The following is a 21834-nucleotide window of genomic DNA, read 5'->3' on the forward strand; positions in this document are numbered from 1 at the left end:
ATCATCCTCATACAATATGGTTTTATTTTATCTTGCTTGGAAGTGCCAACTGAGCCCAGGCCAGGCCAGTCCAGTTGTTTATGTATACAAATACCTATACATCATGTGTGTGCTTGTGGGTCTGGATTTTTGCGTCTCAGAAGTATTATACTTTTGAAAAAGTTTAAGAATTATTTTTTCTTTAAATTATTTTAAAAAAATAAAAAAATTTATTTTCATATATATTTCAAGCAAAATTACTTTAAAAAACAACTGTTAATACACTCTAAAACACCCTCAATAATATTAATATTTTTTATATATATAATCATGAGTACTCGGGCCAGCTTATATGTACCTGACTAGTTTTTTGAGATTCTAAAATTAACAATGAGGTAAATCTCTAATAATTCTAAAATGTATATTAAAGTAAAAATTACTTTAAAAAAACAATTATTAACACACTTTTAAACACCTCCTATAATATTAGTACATTTTTTTATATAACCGTGAGTATCTGTACCAATTTATATACACTTTAATTAATTTTCTAAAACTCTAAAGCTAATGATCAGATAAATTTTTAATGATGTTGAAATTTATAATATTTAAACTATTAATTTTTTTCAAAATAAAATCAAGATTTAGTCAATTAAGCTATATTTGTGGGAATTATATTAGGGCATTTACAATTAGAGGGGACATTTTATGGTTCCTGATCCACCTTGTCCCTCCATACTCGGTACAATTATTCGAATCACACCCCCACCTCGATAATGCCTTCCCCTCGACGTTTGTTTTGCCATCATCATCATCACCATGATCCTTTCAACCATTTTGTCATCAATACACCAAAACAAAATAATGCAAACCTAAAATAATGTGGTATCTTATCCTCCTCTACTTTGTTTCCTCACCTTTAAGCTATCAAGCGTTGACGAAGCCAAGCTAACTTCATTTGTTTTTGAACTATATTATTAGCACAAACCAAACCCAACTTGTCATGTCATTGATTATTTTAAGTTTGTTTGTTTTTATGTTTAAATTTTTTTATTTTTTTTAATATTATTTTGATGTGCTGATGTTAAAAATAATTTTTTAAATATTAAAAAAATATTATTTTAAACAAAAAATAATTTTAAAAACAATAGTTGATGCACTATTTTTTATCCCTCTATGCAACATCGTTTTGCATTTCTATTTTTCAGAAGAGATTGAAGAGTTTCTCGTTGGAGAGTATCAAAACGTTACTCGTATGAAAAACACTTGTAACATTATACAAATACAAATCAATGGCCTTATAAGACCATGCTATTTCCATGAGCAAAATAAGAGGGATTGGATGGATTGATCTAAATTAGTCTAATTGTGTTTTTTAAAAAAATATATATATTTTTTTTTACTTTAAATTAATTATTTTTTAGTATTTTCATATTGTTTTCATGTGCTGATGTTAAAAATAATTTTTTTAAAAAAAATTAATGTATTTCTAAACAAAAAATGTTTTGAAAAGCAACCACCACCGAACTAACAAACACCCCAAATCAATCTAAAACACAATTTTAAAAAAAAAAAACATTTAAAAAAAATGAAAAAAAAAACAACAAATCATATCAATTAAGTCATCAGTTAACTCACTAAGTCGACTAAGAGCCCGTTTGGCTACGAAGTAGAAGTTGCGTTTCTTCACAAACGCAGTGCCTCAGTGTTTGGTTAAATAAAAAAAGTTGTTTGCTGTGCGTGGGTCCCTTCATTTATTGTGTTCTCGCCGCAAAAAAATGAAAAGCAGCAAATTGCTGCTTTTTGCATGTCAGCTCTACTGTTTAGTGAACAATTTTATTTTTTTTACCAATGTAGTTAATTAATTTCACTAGTACTATTCACGTGAACAATAATTTTTTTTAATTAGTTTAAGGTAAATTAAATTTACTCGTAGTGTAATCTTAATTTTATTCTTGATAATATTTTATCTACTTTTGTAATTCTTGTCGGATGAATTTTGTACGTAATGGAATTGTAGATAGTTTTTTTGTTAAAGTAATTTTTTAAGTGTGATTTATTTCATAATGTAATAGTAATAGTTAAATCCATAAAATTTAAATTAAAAACCATCAATATTAATATATATTTTTTAAAATTATTTTATAACCTCAATTTCAAAAGCATTTTTAACCAAACACATTAAAATATTTTTCTTCAACCTCAATTCTAACCACAGTTTTAACTAAACATCTATTTTTCGTACTTTTTATAAAGCTAGATCGACGAACCAACTGTTGAAACAATGATGATCACTATACTAACCAATAAATCAAACAGATGCAACCACCCACATGAACCGATCTCCATGATGATTTTTTTAATTGAGAAATTAAATGGGGGCAAGTAAAATAACAAAACAACCTTCAAATCATGAGAGCACATAGCTAATTGGCTAGTAATTAAAATAATATGAGAAGGATCTCTGAGCACTCTAATCATTGTAACTCCCCAGACAAAGTATGGGAAATTAATACGCAAAATACCAATAATCATTTCTCATAACAACAGCAGTGATTACTCGAATGTATATATACAGGTGCGTTTGAAATTATAATAATTACAGTTTAAAATAATTTTTTTAATTTTTAAAAATTATTTTTAATATTAATATATAAAAATCAATTTTTTAATCGTGAAAACTTAATGGGACAATCCAAATATTGTCGACCCTAATTTGGGTAGAAGTTGTAACCACTAGCAATGCTTTAAGGTCCAAAAACAACAAGTTTTAGTTTTTAAGGCATTATGTCAAAGCTTTCTCCTTGAAAAAAAATAATAACAACAATGGCATGATGAGAGTGCTGCTTGCCTGGAGCTGTCTTGATGGAGACATTCACCAGAAAATACGTGCACGAATTGAAGCAGATAGCTTTCTACTCTCTAAGCACTCTCCACGCCAAACCACATAAAAGCATAAAAAATACACTTGCATGTATTTAGTCGCGATGCACGTGTGCTGACCCGAATAACAATATTAATCTAAACGAAAACTCATATAAAGTATAATCAATCCGTTTGTTTTTCTTATTGTTGATGATCGTTTGGGGCTTCTTGGGAGTTTTTTAGCATTAAAATAGACGTTTGGTGTGTGAAATCCTTAAAAAAAAGAGGTAAAGGTCTAATTGCACACAGCCAGCATTTTTTAGGGATTCGGTATCTCGGTTGATAATCCGGCCTTCAGCCTGCATTAAAATATGCTATGAATATCAAAACAGCCTGTAAAACGCAGCAAGCATCAATGTCGAGTTTTGAATTTTAACGACACATTTTCATTAAAAATAGGTTTAGTAGCCGTTAAGACCAAAGTTTTAAGACAGGATCCGAGAAACATCTTAGATAATACAGTTTAGGTTAGGAGACTGGAAGGTCCATCTAGGGTTAACTTGTTCTTTCAAAAAAAAAAAACTAAAATAATATTATTTTGATAAAAAAGAAAATATTAGGTTTTATCAAGATTAACTTGGTTATGAATTAATTTTGATTTTGATTTTTATTTTTATTTTTTTAACTTGAATTAGGTTAGACCCTGAATTTGTTCGATAATCAAAAATTAAAAAACAATAATTAAAACTATCCTCCCATAAATTAAAAAAGAAAGAAAGAACATGAAGACCTGAACTATTCATGGAACACGTGACTTATGAGGCTCAAAACGTGACGATGGTGGAATGGAAAAGAGATATTCTCCTTGTATGGTTCAAGTTATGTATTGAATTATTGATGGAAAAAAAACAATCATGATGTATTTGAATTAAGTTTTTGTTTACCAAGATTTTTTTTTTTGTTAGATATTCAATATATCATTAAATATATAAAAAATAATCTATTTACAAAAAAAACTCTTCTATCAAGTTTTTTTTACAAGAATGTTTGAAAGCGCAACAACTTCTATTTTTTAGCCTGTTTTAAAAGCATATTCCCCTTGAAAAGCACCGGATGTTGCTGTTTTTATAGTGTTTTTCAACGGTTTTAACATGTTATTATTAAAACAAGTATATAAATCATTTTGATATATTTTTAAGCGAAAAAAACTATACGACACAATAACAAGCACATAAATTATATTCAAACGATAACTTAAACGGTTTATTCACTTACTAGCTGAACCCAAAATTCAATTTAAATCGATAATGTAAAAATAAAAAATAAAAAAGCTCATTAACCATGTTTGGCAACAATTAAAAAGTAATAAGCAATGGGATTGAATTGCCATGGATACCAAGTAAGCAGTGTCCTATTGTCTTTCTAGCCTTTCGTTGCTTTGAGAAATCAGGGAAAGACAATGGTGGAAGCAGAATATCATCATGTGATATTGTTGCATTGCCTTTTCTTTTCCCTAATTCCCTCAAAACATTGCTTAGTTCTAGGTTTTGGTATCCTCCTTGTTGTTTTTACTATAAAAAGACTATAAAAAATAATGCACACGTCACCATCTCATCTTCAAGTCTTGTCACGTACCAAAAGTTTTTTTTTTTTTTTCCTGGCAGTGCAGAAGAAAATATCTGTATGGTGGGAGTTATTTACAAATTTAAATCTTGTTTAGTGTCTTGGTTTAATTGTATTTTTTTAAAAAATAATTTTTTATTTTTTTTAAATTATTTTAATATGTTTTTATCAAAAATAAATTTTAAAATAATAAAAATATTATTTTGATATATTTATAAATAAAAAATATTTTGAAAAATAATCTTCATTGAGATTAATATAAAGCCCTGGAGACAACTAATATGAAAAAATGTTTCTAGGAAATATATCCAAAATTCAATAAAAAATTAATTTGAAAATTCATGTGATTAAAGGGAAAAAAAAAGGTGTTTCTTGAAAATATAAGAATTTGTTTAGGAGTGTATTTGTGGTTATTTTTTAAATAATTTTTTGTGCAAAAATATATGTCAATAATATATTTTTTTTTTTTAAAAATTTTTTTTGATATCATTACATCAAAATGATTTGAAAATACTAAAAATATATTAATTTGAAATAAATAAAAAATTTTATTTTTTAAAAAATACTTTTAAAATGTTGAAACAAATAGCAAACATTAATCTAAGAATGTATAATATTCATCCCTTTCGTGATCGATTGCCACCCCTTTGAATTGATGTGGTAAGATCAATGTATCTGTAAATTTATTAGGTGTTTTATCATGACTCTACAATAAATATGGTAATGTTTTATTACTACTGCGAAACAGAAAGGATAAATATAAATATTAAAATATTTTTATATATATTTTTATTTTAAAAATATAAAAATTTATTTTAAATTTGTTTCAACAATAAATTTGTTTCGTTTTTGTTTATATGTTTTTAAATTAAATAAGTTTTTATTTCTTTTTATATTTGTTTATTTTATCTTAAAACACTAACCAAAAACATCTAGCATAATAATTGTGCTAATTATAGTAAATAACATATAACAAGTTGTATCATAAGTAATTATTTAAAGAAGTTTGTAGTAAAAAAATTATCATAAATTGGCAGGCAATGGTTCGGTCTAGCGTGATTAATTGTGTATTTGATGGTGTAATACGGGGTATTTTTTAAAAAATATTTTTTTATTTAAAAATATATTAAAATAATTTCATTATAATATTTTTTTATTTTTAACATTAGCATATTAAAAAAACTAAAAATTATTAATTTAATATTTTTAAAAAATAAATATATTTTAAAAAAGCACCCAACAACAAAAGCTACCAGTATACTTAAATATAAATAATAAATTAACTAAATCAACCTCAAATAATTAATAAAAAAAATATTTCTTATAATTTGCCCATATTTCTCTTTAAAAATGCTAGGCAACATTTAATTATTGTCCCCGTGTTAAAAGTGATAATATTTTTATACTTAAATTTACTCTAAAATATTTTTAAAATATATTTACTCTAAAATATTTTTAAAATATATTTATTTTCTATATTTATCTCTTTAACTAAATACATTTTTTATGTTTATTCCTTTTATACCATGACAATAACCAGATTATTATGCTAATATGTACTATTTTTCTCAACAAATCCCCGCCGTCAAATTCTTTATTTCTTTTATTTATCATGTATTTAAAAAAAAAAAATCACGTTGAGTATCAGGTAATTTAATTATTTTTTCATTTTATTTCTACTATCCGATATGTAAACTATAATTGAAAAAAAAAAGATAAAATAAAAATTAATTAAATTATAAATGCTCAGTGTAATTATTCATTCACGGTTCAACAAAAAGAAAACTTAAAGAGAAAAAAATTCTTAGATAGAAACATTTTTATTATTTTTAATAAATTATAAGTTTAATTATATATATTTATATTTATATTTATATTTATATTTTTCCTCAATATAAATTCAAGAAATAATTGACTGCACAAGTGTATTTGAAAATTTAGTTGTTGTGATTTTTTAAAATATTTTTTATTTATAAAAATATTAAAAATATATATTTTTATTTTTAAAAAATTATTTTTAATATCAGTACATAAAAATAATAAAAAATATTAATTTAAAATAAAAAAAATAATAATTTATTTTAAAAATAATTTTAAATCATAATAACAAACGGCACTAAAAACTTTTTCCAACACGCTCGCCGCAAGCAGCAGTTAATACCCTCCCTGAACAAATTTGTTCAGGCAAAAATGTAATTAAACCGTACGACCAGGAACACTTAGGTCCAGAAATAAAAGACGAGGTCCATTTCGTAAATTCGGCCCCCACAAAACGTTATGTTTTCAGGCAAAAATGTAATTAAACCACACGACCAGGTCCACTCAAGTCCAGAAATAAAAGACGAGGTCAATTGCGTAAATTCCTCCCCCCACAAAATCTTAACCTTTTCAAAGCCCCACTCTCTCCTCTCTCTCCTTTTATGTTCCTCCACTTCTTGAGAGAGAAGCACAAGCCACGAAGAACTAAAGAGAGCCTGTCAAAACATCAACACGCATTATAGAGAGAGATGGTTGATGATTTCATGGTGTGTGTAGACAGAATCATAGTAGCCTCAACTTGTTTTGAGTCAGTTCATAATGGAGAAAGAGACAGAAATAGAAGTGATGGTGTTGGTATTGGTATCGGAGCAACAGGTAAGGATGGTAATGTGAGTGAGAGTGTTGTTTCTGTGAAAGGAAATGAAGAAGGGTCTTCATGTTCTCTGAAGAAAGTAGAGATGGTTGAGTGTAGGATATGTCAAGAGGAAGCTGAGGTTCTTGCTATGGAAGTTCCTTGTGCTTGTAATGGAACCCTCAAGGTCTTTAATTTTCTGTTATGGATTTTTAATTTATTCTCTCACCTTTTTTTAGTTTGTTCATTGTTTTATTTTTTCTTGTTATTTATTCGTTTTTTTGGTTGTGAGTTTTTAAATTTTTTTGCTAACGTGTTCGTGGATTTTGATTTTTGAATGGATTCTCTCCTTTATTTTTCCTTCTTCTTAAGTCAAAAGCTGTGTTCTTTTTGTTTTTGGTGAGGAAATGAGGCTGTTGTTTTATGCTTTTGGGATGTTGGTTTCTCGGGTTCTGAGATTTTTGTTGATTCTTCTGGTGTGTCTTCTGGTTTTTCATTTAACTCCCCCCCCCCCCCTCTCTCGTCGTGGTTCACAGGACTCGGAAATGGAGGTTTTTCTGTCGCTTTATTTTTGTAACGATACACAACTCTCAAGGTCTTTCCCTGTCTTGGGTTTATATAATTTTAGTTTCTAAATATGAACTTCAAATTTGTGAACATGCTGATGCTTTGAGAATCGGTTATGTTTTGTATTTTTAAAGTTGGGGTTTTTATTTTTTGCATATTATAAGCTACTTGTACCACTGTGTATGATATTTAGGTGTTGACAGGTGTGTGCATTTAATGAGCAGACGTGCTTGTTGAAAAGTTGACCTCCTCTTTTTACGTGTAATTTTATTTTCTAAACACTGTTGATTAACGGGGAAGACAAGTGGAAGAAATGTTTTTTTGATAATAAACTGATTGGAGGTTTTAAACCGAGTCTATATTTTATAATAAATGTGAATATTAAGATATAATTTACCTGGATTTCCTTATTAGCTTGGAAGCTTAAATAGATTTTTGAGAAAAGACTTAATTTTTTGGTATGAAAGAAGGGACTGGTACTTTCCGTACTTTATTTTGTTAAAAGTTCCCTGTTTTTCAACAGGTTTTCTAACAAGTTTATTCTGTAGAGCCACCAATTCCTTACTTCATAGAAATTGTATGTACCTTTTCTTTTTCTATGCAATAAACCGACCCAGGAAGAAGGAAACACATTTTTCACATTGATCTGCAGTAAGAAGGACAAATGGAAATAATTTATCTTAAAGTTCTTCATCTGATTGTGATTAACAAGGATGCATTATAATTTGATAGAGTTGATGCATTTTGGATATAATAGAATTTTGATATTATACTAAGCTTAGAGATGTTGGTTGCTCATGATATCTTATCTTTATTTTTAAGATATCCGGTATTGAAGGATGGTTTTGGGTTGGAAGGGTGTATGATCAAGTATAGATAAAAGATGCATTATTTTCTTATGCTTTCTAGCTGGGTTTTGGTTATCATGTAGGAGAAAAATAGGAAAGGTTTTGGGGCATGGGGTAGAGGAACTGGCTTGTATTTTAGATAGACCACAACTTGCATCTGGTTTAGAGAACAGAATTATGTTGTTTCTTTTTGTTTTTGTAAATAGGATGCATCCCTTTTGTGCTTGTTAGTAAACATTGTTCTTTTATATGTGTCATGTAGTTCCCCTTATACTAATCATCATCTTCAACATTCAAGATATTCCATGCCAAAAATGCACAGTCTAACAACTGTCTGCTGCAGCTTTTTTGTAGTCTTTACTGGTGACCCATGTATTCTATTTCCACTGATGTTTTATCAGTGTCACTTGCAGTTTGCTCATAGGAAATGCATTCAGAGATGGTGCAACAAAAAAGGTGACATTACCTGTGAAATCTGCAACCAGGTAAAGGTTTCCCTTTCCACCAGCCTGTGGACTGCTTTTTTGTACGTGTGATACATTTCTAGAAGATATGTCAATGCATGATTTTTTATAAAATGTGCTTTCTGGTTGGCAGGTTTTCTCACCAAATTATTCCCTTCCACCAGCCCGCATCAATCCTGATGTTATGGCAATTGATATAAGGTAACTACTAACTACTGGATTCTCCATCATGCATGTGACCGAGAGTCTGGGAAATATGGGGAAAGATCGTAGGACAATGATCAAATAGATACTACCATTATAGAAAATCTGTTGCCTTCTTACGTTGCCCTAACCAGCTACCCTTTGGTTCGATTAAAATTGGCCCAATTAGCTCTACCTACTCCTAACAATTCTTAGCGAGTATGATTTCAAATTTTTTTTTAACAGTGAAATTAATGCAAATGATTTTAGCAAGTTATGGAAAATTTGATCCCCCCTGAAGGTAACGTGGTTTCAACATTTGTGTTCTTGTTGGAAAATGGCATGAAGGGAAAAACTTATTTCATTGAATCAGGTATTTGAAATTAAAGAAAGAAGATTAGGATCCAATTGTCTGTGTTGAAAAGGGTACACTCAGTACTATGAAGCTATTAACGCTGACACCAACACCACCAAGATCAATTGGATAGTGATGATTGTGGCCTATGATAGCTTTGCAATCCCTTGCTTGCCTCATTCATGCGTAATATGCTTTGAGTTTCTATATATTGCTTCCAAATTTTTTCTCCTTTTTTTTTTTTTTGTTTTTAATATCATTTCAGCATATTTTCTGCATCCTAGCAAAATCTCTTTGAAGATTTATATGTTTTTCTACATTGCTAACAGGCAAGCATGGGGCCACCACATTGATTTGCATGATTCTCATCTTCTAGCTCTTGAGCATCAATTGCTACAATCGGAGTACGATGATTATGCTGTTGCCAATACAAGCAGCATTGCTTGTCTTCGATCTGTTGCTCTCATTGTAAGCAAACTGTATCTGAACAATATTCTTATGTGTATCAATGCTTTTATGTGCTTACAAGCTAATTTCGGTCACCATTATGTGCAGTTGCTTATAATTTTGCTACTCCGCCAAGCTCTAATGGTTACAAAGGATTCAGGGATGGTGGAAGAATCATCAACTTTCTTCAGTGTAAGTCAATGGTGCTCGTTATAGTTCAGATTCATTTGTGAATATACATGTTTATGCACTACACAAACCAAAGTCAGGTGGATTAACTCGACCCCGGTATACTATCAAAATTTTGATATTGGACTTTCAGTTTCAGGTTTCGCTTCTTCAATTTGCTGGTTTTCTTTTGCCATGCTATGTGATGGCCCGCTCTTGGTACATTGTGCAAAGCCGAAGGAGAAGACATGTATATCTTTTGATCATTCACTCTGCTGGGTTTTTGCTATTATTCTATTTGATGTGTTGAATTTATTCTGTGTTTTTTCTTGTACAGGGATAAGAGAGACATCATTGATGTGAGTAAGCGGTTTTGCTTGTTTTTGCTTCTTCTTGCTTCTGATAGGCAAGCTCCTTTGTCCATAGCAATTTGTCAAGTGGTATTTCAAGTAATAGCTATCAAATGGGTTGAGAATCAACTGGAAAAGCATTTTAAGTATTAGGGTTTTTTTTAAGTTACCTAAGAACTCAAGAAAATGTAAATGTGAGAAAAATGAGTTCATTAGGTTTTTATATTTCATGTTAGTGATGCCATCAATCTTATCAAAGCTTCTTGTTGGACATTGCAAGAAATGATTACATGTCTAGAAGAGGTTGATTACGGTAAACATCTGGTGCATTGTTAAGTTCCATTGAACAAACTGCGAGGTTTGGTATTGCAAGTAGCTAGAAACAAAACAGCCCAGCGGTCATCACGCCAAACCATTCAGCTGATCCTGCATCGGAACTCGACTTTTATTGCAAGCAGAATCCTAGAAGCAGGATTGGTCTGAATCCCTTCTTGGTCGCAAACCACATGTGTCCACTAGTTTTGAAGCCATTGCGTTGAAATGGCATCATAAAATTATAGAGCAGATAGTACTAGGAAAATGGAAAATGGAACAGGGAACCGAAGTCCTAGGATATCAGAATGGAAAGTTATGGGTCGGCTAGCTAGGGAAGAAGACGACCCAAGGACAGACAGTTCAATCCTCTTGCATTCAGAAGGTTCATACAAGGGTTCGACAGTGTGATCCTCTGTCTTAAACACCTCTCATGAGTCATTGAAACAGAGCAGAGCACCGTCTTACAATTTTTTTTTAAGAAAGCATTGAACTTCAGTTTTCGTTTCCTCGTTTGTCTCAGCAAACAAACATAAATCAAAAAAGATAAGGCTGATGCATAGAGTAGTTAGCTAAATTACTCAATTTCCTTAGAAGGATAATGCAATCTAATCAACTCAATTTAACAAAAGAATAGAACAGTCAAAAGTTAGATTGCAAAAAATCCAAAAGCAAAGCAATAACAATCATAAGAACCCAGGAACAAGACCACAAGAACTGTTTTTTTTTTTTTTTTTTTGAAAAAGGAAAACTCACCACTCAACTAACTGGAAACGTGTATAGCCCACACAGATGGGCAAAGAAAATGCACCGCCAGGTTCACAATGAGTTGACCCAGCGAGGGCAACTCAGCTGCTGATGGCGATCCCACCACACCTGGCTAGTTTTAGAATTATACAGGGTCTGCTTTTAACAGCATGCACAAACCATCAGGCAATATCAGCTTCAGTATGATGCTCAGCATTGTGGTTTATGCCTTAAGAATTATAATCACTTCTAAAAATGCAAAATTTTCAAAGCAATCTATGAAGTTCAACGACAACTGAAATATGTAAGCGCATGGATATAGCTGGAAATTAGTAAATCTCAATGCCACCAATCACTAAAACACGCAATTATCTAAAACACGCAATTATCGAAGAACAAAAACGCAAACTCTTTCTTAACTCAGTTTCCATCCTCATGTTTTCTCCTCTTCTTCTTTTTCCTTTGGCACTCATCTTTCAATCCATCCTTCCCTTCCCTCTCCTCCTCCTTTACCTTTACCTCTACCTCTACCTCTACTTCTCCACTCTTCCTCTTCCTCTTCTTCTTCTTCTTCTTTTTCATTTCCTCTTCCACTTTGATTTCAACTCTGCCCACCACTTTACCCTCGTTCTCTTCAAACTCTGTCTTTTCCTTCTTTACTTCATTGCTTCTCTCGGTTTCCTCTTCCAAATCACCCTTCCTCTTCCTCCTCTTCTTCTTCCTCTCTGTCTCCTCCTCTGCCGCATTACCCTCTTCCTTGACCTCCATTTCCAATCTCTGCTCGTTATTATTCACTAGCCCGGATTGACTCGCCTCCACTCTCTGAGTCTGAGCTGAATCCCTTTTGTGTTTCCTGCGATCGGATTTTGAATGAAGGCGTGCCAACTCATCGAAAGCGGCGGTGGCGCGACGAAGATAAGCGTTTAAGGCCTGGGATGCTCCGGTGTCGGTGGAGACGAACTTGGACAGTATAGAGGCCGCTTTGGCGATTGTCACCGGAGTTGAATCCGTGATTTTGCCGGCCACCGTCTTCATGTTTTAGGGCTTTAAGGATTTGCTAAAAACCTGTCGTTTAGACTTTTTGGATGATGCTCTATATCATAAGGAACGGTCCGGTTCAGCTGTTTTCCTTGGGCTCGCTTTGGGTTATTGGGCCTTCCAACATTCGTGGCCCGTATATTTTGGGCTGGGTTTTAGAAAATGGTAAACATGCATTTTGCTTGAAATATTGTCCCCAGGGCATGTGTTTAGTTGTTCACCGCCCTCGAAATTTTATTTTTCATTTCTATTTTTTAATAAAACACTAAACAATGTGTTTATTTGTTAAGAATAGAGACAAATTAAAAAAGAAAATACATCAAGATTGTAATATTTTTCGTAAGAAATCAAGACCATAATTTAAATAATAATAATCTTAATATTGTTGTATTCATAATAATCTAACTGTAAAATATTATTTTTATTTTATTTAAATTCGGCATTATCATAAAAGTAGTATATTGTTAACAAAAAAAATATATTATATTATATTTATAATAAAAAATTAAACTTGTAGAACTAACTAGAAAATAAATAATTTTAATTTTTTTAAGCATTCATGGTGAGCATGTCGCCATCTTTAGATGGCACATGAGATTCCTTTTAACTTTAAAATTAAATCTTATTGATGTGTATAAATTTATCTTATTAAGGTATTTCTTATGGAAACAAAGATGTTGTAATATGAACTTTAGTGTGTTTTTATCCGGGATAAGCAAAAAAATTTGAAAAACTAATTAAATCGAGAAAACAGATAAAAAAATAATCGAAAAAAACCGAATTATGAAAAAAACTGATTAAAATTTTGAAAAAACCAACCAGTTTGGTTCGGTTTTATAAGTATGAAACCGAAAAAATTGAACCGAATAAAAACTGGAAAAAAAAAAAACGAGTCAAACCGAAAAAATCTGAGCCAAACCGAAAAAATCAAGTCAAACTAAAAAAATCTAAGCCAAACTGGGTTGAATAGTTTTTTGTCCTAAAAACCGAGCCGAACTGAACAAAAACCAATCAGTTTGAACCGGTTTCGATTTTTTTAAAAAAAAAATAGTTTGGTTACTTTTTTTATATATAAAAACCAAACCAAACAAAAAATATCACCCCTAATCTTTATCATCTCATTCTTTCTTATTTTTATTTTATTTTTATTTATTTTTTCTCTTGCACTCCAATTGTTGCGTGAGCCTATTTGTTATCCTTTCTACTCTACTTAAACTCGATATTTAGTCCTTCAATTTTTATATAATATTAATGCTAGTTTTATTATCATGATGACTAGTTTTATTAAGCATGAAACCAAAAAAAAACCGAACCGAATCGAAACAGGAAAAAAAGTAAGTTAAACTGGAAAAAAAAATCGAGTCAAACTAAAAAACCGAGTCAAACCAGGTTGAACCGGGTTTTGTTCTAAAAAATCAAGCCGAACTGAACAGAAACCAATCGATTTAAACCGATTACGCTCTTTTTAAAAAAAAAATTAATTTTGTTACTTTCTTTTATAAAAACCGAATCAAATAAAAAATAATCACTCCTAGTCTTTGTTATCTCATCCTTTCTTTCTCTTTGTTTTCTTCGTTTTTTTCTCTTGCACTCCAATTGTTGTGTGAGCATATTTGTTATCCTTTCTACTCTACTTAAACTTGATATTTAGTCCCTCAATTTTTATATAAAATTAATGCTATTTTTATTATCATGATGATGACATTTATTAGGCTTATTTTTATTTAAGTTGGGTAAAAAATAACAATTTTTTGGACAAACATTAACTGTTTTTAGCGGTCGTATTCGCAGACAAATATTAGCTTTAGTTAAAAAAAATAATTGTGCAAAGATAACAGAAAAAATAGTTATAATAATGGGACTAGAGTTAAATAAATATAAAAATCAAGGGATCAAATAAAGAAATGGGCTGGTTAAAAAAAAAAAAAAAGAGGCTTTTTTGGCATGTCCTGGGAGTCTCAAAGTTACACAAGCGAGATTTGCCTATTGTGAAAAGAAAAAAATTATAGCTGTGCTAATGCGAAAAATATTTTTCTCATTATGCTAATTTGAAAAAAAAAAAGTCATCTTTTATATATATGTATATAAAAAAAACTGATCAAATTTGCATTAGAAGGACCATATTAAAAACAAAATCTACGGTAAAGAGACTGGATAAATAAAAAATAGTATAGGGGTTATATTAAAAGTAAATGTCAAGAACATAGGGAAGGAATGTGTGATTAATAGAATTTTTTTTCAATTTTAGAAAAACTAGCTTACTCTAAGTTAAAACTATAGTTTTCAGACCCGGTCTAGTCTAAAGCCATCGTTTTAAAATCAAAACAATGTAATTTTAGTAAAAAAAATCAACAGGTTGCAAACGAATGTTTGACCGGGATAACTCACCAGGTTTTTTTATTTTTTTTTTCAATTCGGCCCGGGTTAGCTCATCGGGGCTGAGTAGAGATTCAAAGCTATGGTTAAAACAATAAAAATTTTGTTCAATAGTAATAATGTAACATGATGGTGGTGGCAGTGAGGGGTGGAAAATAAAAAAAAAAAAAAAAAAGAAAAAAAAAGCAAGGAAGCTAAGATTGATGGAACTTTTCTGGAATAAGAACATGATTTAATTTTAATTGACAAATAAATGCATCTGACAAGAAAATACAAACATTTTCAAAAGATTTATAAAATAATCTATGGACAAAACAAAAGCATGATCGAAATCTTGTCTGGAAAAGAGAAAGAAAGGTGACAATTTTGTCAAACCAAGTAAAATAATAATTCCTAACCATTGAATATATACATGGTTTTTTTCTCTCAAGTATATGTTATTATTTGGATGAAGGCTTCTTGTCATTATCAATAAGAAAATGAAAAGAGAAAGGAAACAATGGAGTAGGTTCTTTTCTTGGCCAAAAGCTTGTGCATTGAAAATGATATCTTCACATTCAATAAACCTTTTGGAACCCTAAAGGTAGATGTTGACCACATCAACCTTTAAATCATTCAACCAACTTTTTTTTTTAAAAAAAAAAACAAAGAAATATTTAATTGTTTAATTTGATTTTGAATTTTCATTTCAAGTTTGTTGTCTAGTGGTGCGCTTCTGATTGTATTTGAGCGCATTTTTAAAAACATGTTTGTCTTTAAAGAAATATTAATTTAATATTTTTTTAGTGATTTTGATTATTTTGATGTGTTGATATTAAGATTAAAAAAATATAGATAAAAAAGATATTTTAATGTAATTTAAGTAAAAAAATACTTTGAATTATAATATCAAACACGCATTTTAAATAATATTTTGATCATAATCGAGAATAGTAAAAAAAATTAATTTATTCAAGTTCATAAAATATGGTCACGAAACAATGAACTGAACTTATAAATATTAACGTATAAAAAAAAAGAAAAGAAAAACATAGTAATTTGAAATTCAAGAAAAATATATTAAAATAATATATTTTTTAAAATTTATTTATAATATCAGCACATTAAAATGATATGAAAATATTAAAAAATTTAATTTAAAATAAATAAAAAATATAAAAATTTATTTTTAAAAAAAATAAAAAAATAAACTGTTTGTATAGTTAACAATGATACTGAAGTCTCAGGTAAATAATAATTGATGAAAAACAAAATAACATTAATAGACATTGATAATCAAGTGTGCTTGTACTTGTTCATACATATTATTGCAATGGATTTCAATATCATCATTAAACAAGATCCACGCAAGAACTCCAGATTCGAAGTCATTTTCATTCGACAGAGGAATCCATGATTTCTGCCATGATTTCCGTTGGCTTCATCGCGGTGGCCGACGAACTATCAATCTAGTGCTCAGTCCCGTAAATTAATTTAATAAAAGTCAAGGAAAATGATAATCAAAGAAGATAGTTTTTCTCCCCGTTCGATCATCAATGGGGCATGGGTTATGCCGATTATTAAGTATTTAATGATTTCATATCAGGAAAAAAAAAAAAAAAAAAAAGCCTGAAATTGCAAGCTTTTATAAATATAGTAGTTTCATTAATTATATTAATCAAACGAGATTTAAAAACAAAACATTGGTTAAACACCAACATTGGTCCTTACTCAAACCCTAATATTGGTCTGACCGCTGCTCGGATGCTTTATACTAGATCCTGACTCAAAACCTAAAAGCTTAGAATCAGATTTCGCTAGATCCTTGAGCACCTTAAATGGAGTTCTAAAATCTCAAGGGTCTCAAACTGTGTCTTAAGCCCTGTTTATTTTACGTTTTAAATGTGTTTTTGAAAAAAAATTATTTTTTTATATTTTTTTCTCTGTTTCAAATTAATTTATTTTAGTGTTTTAGATTATTTTGATGCGCTAATATCAAAAATAATTTTTAAAAAATAATAATAAAAATATTATTTTAATACATTTTTAAATAAAAAAATATTATAAAAAACAATCACAACCATGCTTTCAGACCGGCTCTTAACCCAATCCCAAGTACTTTAGATGTTGTCGTGACTTGAATCATAAAAATCACCAACCAAGGGCTGACCTAGTACCCCTGCATGATCCATGACCATTTTTCAAATTTCAAATCCGATCCAAGTCTTAGAACGCATGCTATATCAGAAGAGAATTATCTGTGGATTACATTTTCATCAACTTTCGTTTGTGAACGAACGTGGATTATTTTATGGATCTATCAATGTTTCATTTCAATTCTCAGTTTAAAAATTCTTAATGTCAATTCTCTATTTAAAAAAAAAAAACATTCCAAATCTTCCAATAGCCATCTTTAAATCTTTAAATCTTAATTTATAGATTTTGAACTCTAGCATTAATAATCTAAATGGAATAAAACATGGTTTATCAGAGATGGCAATGGATTTTTCATACCTTAGTCCAAACCAAAAATAATTACCCGAACTTGAATAAATATGGATCTTTCATGCCCGGTACCTGACCCAGTCGGGTTTCGGGTACTTATCATATTATCCAAAATCCAAACCAGAAACGTGTGATAGCAGCCTCCAAGTATAATCAGACAAACAAGAAAACCGCGTGGGTCCCACGTATGACAGAATCCTGCCCTTCTCTTCCTTCCCCTCGTGGACTTTTGCGCGCACGGTAGCAGTATCCTTTAAAGGGGCCCACCTTACAGCCTAAAACCTGCTCTCACCTCAATGTCCATCCATTTTCGTTTTCAGACACAGCACGACCAAGTGGTATCCTTCCACGTGTTGAAAAGAACACGTGGTTGGTTAGCGAAGAGAGTGTTATTACGCGCTATGGGAGGAGTGTGAGAAAAGATAAAGCGAGGAGAGAAGTGGGATCCACTGTCAGAAACCGCCCACCTGAAAATGTAGAAACTGCTCTGACAGCGATTTCCCGCGCCAAACACATTCGTCACCGAAACATGTTTTTTATTTTTCTTTTTGCCAAATTGTAAACTGGTCCCTGGAGTTGAGCGAGAAAACAAACACCCCTCAACAAAACAATTCCTGATTTTACCCCCTAAACTCTGTGATGTTTTGTATTTGCTCCTAAACAACAAAAATTGATAGAAAGACTCGTAAAAATTTTACCTCCTAATCAATTTTTAATGGTAATTATTTGTGTGAATGTAAAATTTTCAGAACGGATTAAACAATGATGGTGTTCAAAACATTCTTCTCAATCAAATAGAATGTCTTCTTGATGGATTAGTTTATATGTGGGTCTTGTTGATGAAAGTGATATTTTTATCTAAATATATAACTATTACTTTTTCCAACACAAATCAACAATAAAATAAATTGATAAATGCAGTCAAATAATGCTCAACACACATATTTTCTAGAAATAGACCAAGCACAATCTTCATGTGGTGATGATTTGATCTCCTAGTATGCGTTGGTTTCATACTTTATATGTTGGAAGTGTTCTAAGAAGGTATTTGAGAGTATGGTAGCAATTATTTGTTAAAGTATTTTTCGTTCAAAAAATATATTAAAATAATATTTTTAAAGAAAAAATCATTTTTGACATCAAATAATCTGAAAATATTAAAAACATATTAATTAAAAGTTAAAAAATAAAAAAATAATAATTTTTTTTTAAAGCACTCTCCAACCACAAAGTCAAACACTACCTTGGCGTGTGCGTTGCATGTACATACAAACCAAATTGTCTTGCCTATTTACTATAGTTTATAATTTTTATATTTTTAACTTTTGATCTCTTAAAAAAATTTGTTTTAAATTAGGTAAAATTTGTTTTGTAAAGTCGATCATCAACTTTTTATTGAGAAGTTCCCTTGATATTGCAAGATCTATATACAAAGGCGATAAAAAAATCTACCAAGTTAAATTTTAAATCAAGGCAATTTAAATTGATCGAATTTAAAAAAAAATAATAAAAAAAGGGTTGAACCTTCCCTTGTCCATGCATTTTAGTTTTCTGAATTTAGCAAGAAAAAATGGTTGAATGTCTTCTAATTGTTCAATTTTGATCCTATAACTATAATTATTTTAAAATAGTAAAATTTTATTTAATTTTGACATACTAAGCATCAACAGAACAATATAATTTTCTCGATGCTGCAATATCTCCTACCCAAGATAACCAAAGCAATCTACCAAGTCTAATTGAGATAAATTTCAACGTCAAATGATTAAATCGAAAGAAACAAATATTGAGGGATCAAAATTGAAAAAAACAAATGACAAAAAAAAAAAAGTGAAAACACTATTACATTTCATAGTGTTTTGTTTCTAGTGCTGCCATACTTTTGCCACGTGACTTGGTTTTCTTCTTAATTAATGCGGGCCTGGTTAATGGATGTTCCTAGAACACTTATTGAGAGTAATTTAATATTTCTAAATAGTCACAATAATTTTTTCATTTAGAGTTTATTATAAAAAAAAAAAATGACACTAGCATTACATAATAGTCTCACAGAATTCACTTGCCAAAAAACTATCAACCGTTCGATCTATGATATTCACTAATAAAATTCACTCGCAATTAGATGTATTTCCAAATAAAACCATACTTTATTTAATTCTTGAATTAACATTAGTTATCTTTACTTAAATATTTAAAACAATCAGAACCGTTACCAGATTCACTGGTATTTATAAGTTAAAAAATCATAAAATTTTGATTTCCTACCATATTTGTGTCAATATTAAAAAAACAAATGAGCTTAATCATTCACCTTGAATTATAAACAAAAATATTATGGATTGAAACAAAGTATTTTTATTTTTTTATATTCAAGGTATTTTTTATTTTTTATTTTTTAATTTTATATTTACTTCAACTTTGAGTATATTAATTTGTTTTGGGTCACGTCGCTATCTTTGGTATTAAAAAGAATTTAAGAAAGCATCTGAAATTACAGATTAGCTTGTGTTTTTTAAAAATTCATTTTTGTTTTGCTAAAAATTAATTTTACTTCCATGTTTTTGATCGTTTTAATATTCTAATTTTAAAAATAATATTTTAAAAATAAAAAAAATATTATTTTAATATATTTTAAAATAAAAAAATAGTTTAAAAAAAGGGTAATTATCCTCCCAATCGGACCCTAGGAAATATAGTCTTTGCATAATCATGGGATTTGGAATGGCTTCACTTTCAAAGCATATAGATTGCAAGTGGCAATCTGGATTTGGGGTTCTTATCTGTTTATTAATAAAGTCAAAATAAAAATCATGTATAGACACAATTCAATTGAAAAATGTCCAATCAAGATTTATTGTAAGAACGTTAAGTACCACAGAAATTCATGGGTTGTCAAGCGATGGATGTCTCGTCGTCTATGTAGTGTGAACGATGGCAAGAACAGGAGAATTATAATTCAAGTCTCCGCACCAAGGCCTAGGAGAATTACTGTGAATTTGCATAATGATTTTTTTTTAGTTCTTTGGATTTTTTACACTTATTTTTTTTTTAATTTCATACTTTAACTTTTTTTTTCTATGGTATTAGTCATAATGAATTGTTTTTATGTCTGCCTCCAAGACTTTTTTCTTTCTTTTAATTGGACTCTTTCAATTCAACTTTATTTAGGAATTGACTTGATATTTTATTTTGATTCCATAGATATAGGGTATTTGTAAAGTTGAGGGGAGGAAAAATTAAATAAAATAATGTTTATATAGAATAATTAAGAGTTAAAGGGGCAAAATCGAAACTAAAAAAAATATAGTAGACTAAGATAAATCAGTAGGGTATTTTATTTCAAATTTTTTATTTGAAAAACAATAAATGTTTCCAGACTAGTTTACATATTAATTTTTCTATACGCCTCTTATCATCATGACTATGTGAGTTTTAGAAAATTTAATATTTTTTTTAAAAATATTAATATTGAAATTTAAAAATACAAAAAAACAATAAAGTGAGCGTATTTCATCAATTATACCGAGCTACTGAATATTTCTTTATTTCAACATGTTTCCAATGTTGGGTGGGATTCTCAGAAATATATGAATGGAATTACAATTTTTTTTTTAGATCATAAAGACAAGGGAACTATTTTATTCTTGATAGATGAAAATGTCGTGTTATATGCTTCTGTTTCTATTTACTAATCAACACCAACCACTCTTGTCTATTCTTTTCGTTTAAAATAGAAAATTTTCGTATTTCTTGATAATTTTTAGAAGAAAATGTTGATAACAGATGCTATAGTTTTTAGACCCGGTTCCGCTCAAAGCTAGGATATTGATTGATTATCCAGATCAATTTTTTTTAAAAAAAAAAATAACGTTATTTTAGTTAAAAAAAATCAACGGATTACAACCGGACTTGCAGAGTCACACCAGATTTTTTTTCTTGTTTTTTTTCAATCTAGCCTGGTTCTAGCTCTAGGTCAGCCAAATCCGGAGTTGATCCACAAGATCAAATTTTAAAATCATAATAAAAACATTGATGATCACTGAGAAAGAACAAGTTCATAGTTAATTAAGACTACGATAACTAATTACTATTGATTTAGGGTCTACATAGTTAAAAAGACATAAATCTTCCTTCATCCTAACTCCAAGCTCATTGTCGCATGTTTTTAAGAATATTGAAGTTTTTTTATATGATTTATTTTTTATTATTAAATAAAATAAAAATAAATAAATATTTTTATAACTTGACTAGATAATGAAACAACCAAAATATTTATGAATATTTTTTACAACCTCATCTCTACAGTTTTTATTTTTTCATTGATTTATTACAATTTTATTATCTTGGCCACTTGATTAGTGAAATATCTCATACTAGTTATCCCTGATTATTATGAATATCACTTTTTTATAATTAT

At 29.5% G+C, this 21834-nt stretch overlaps 2 protein-coding genes across 4 annotated transcripts; one reads left to right on the top strand and one right to left on the bottom strand.

Annotated features, from left to right (window-relative positions):
* Positions 1-6860: 6860 nt before the first annotated feature.
* Positions 6861-10778, top strand: LOC118050405 (uncharacterized). 3 transcript variants are annotated; one of them, XM_073403787.1, is made up of 7 exons: positions 6861-7265; positions 8895-8978; positions 9091-9158; positions 9825-9963; positions 10051-10134; positions 10271-10360; positions 10448-10778. In XM_073403787.1, exons 1-7 carry the CDS (start codon positions 6975-6977, stop codon positions 10451-10453), a joined length of 762 nt encoding a protein of 253 aa, XP_073259888.1. In that variant the 5' UTR covers positions 6861-6974; the 3' UTR covers positions 10454-10778. The 3 variants fall into 3 exon arrangements, with proteins under 3 accessions (XP_073259888.1, XP_073259887.1, XP_034916646.1); XM_073403786.1 differs by having other exon boundaries at positions 6862-7265; positions 10265-10360; XM_035060755.2 differs by having other exon boundaries at positions 6865-7265; positions 8907-8978; positions 10265-10360.
* Positions 10779-11762: 984 nt separating this feature from the next.
* On the bottom strand, positions 11763-12599 carry LOC118050407 (uncharacterized). The gene has a single exon (XM_035060757.2). It carries the CDS (start codon positions 12552-12554, stop codon positions 11940-11942), a length of 615 nt encoding a protein of 204 aa, XP_034916648.1. The 5' UTR covers positions 12555-12599; the 3' UTR covers positions 11763-11939.
* Positions 12600-21834: the final 9235 nt, after the last annotated feature.

This window comes from Populus alba, chromosome 13 (assembly GCF_005239225.2).
Source record: "Populus alba chromosome 13, ASM523922v2, whole genome shotgun sequence".
NCBI classification, from domain to species: domain Eukaryota; kingdom Viridiplantae; phylum Streptophyta; class Magnoliopsida; order Malpighiales; family Salicaceae; genus Populus; species Populus alba.

Bases quoted from the DNA above. Each gene is read 5' to 3' on its own strand.
- LOC118050405 (XM_073403786.1), top strand. From the start codon at position 6,975: ATGGTTGATGATTTCATGGTGTGTGTAGACAGAATCATAGTAGCCTCA. The intron at 8,979-9,090 runs GTAAAGGTTTCC...TCTGGTTGGCAG, and splicing joins CCTGTGAAATCTGCAACCAG to GTTTTCTCACCAAATTATTC. The intron at 9,159-9,824 runs GTAACTACTAAC...CATTGCTAACAG, and splicing joins GTTATGGCAATTGATATAAG to GCAAGCATGGGGCCACCACA.
- LOC118050407 (XM_035060757.2), bottom strand. From the start codon at position 12,554: ATGAAGACGGTGGCCGGCAAAATCACGGATTCAACTCCGGTGACAATC.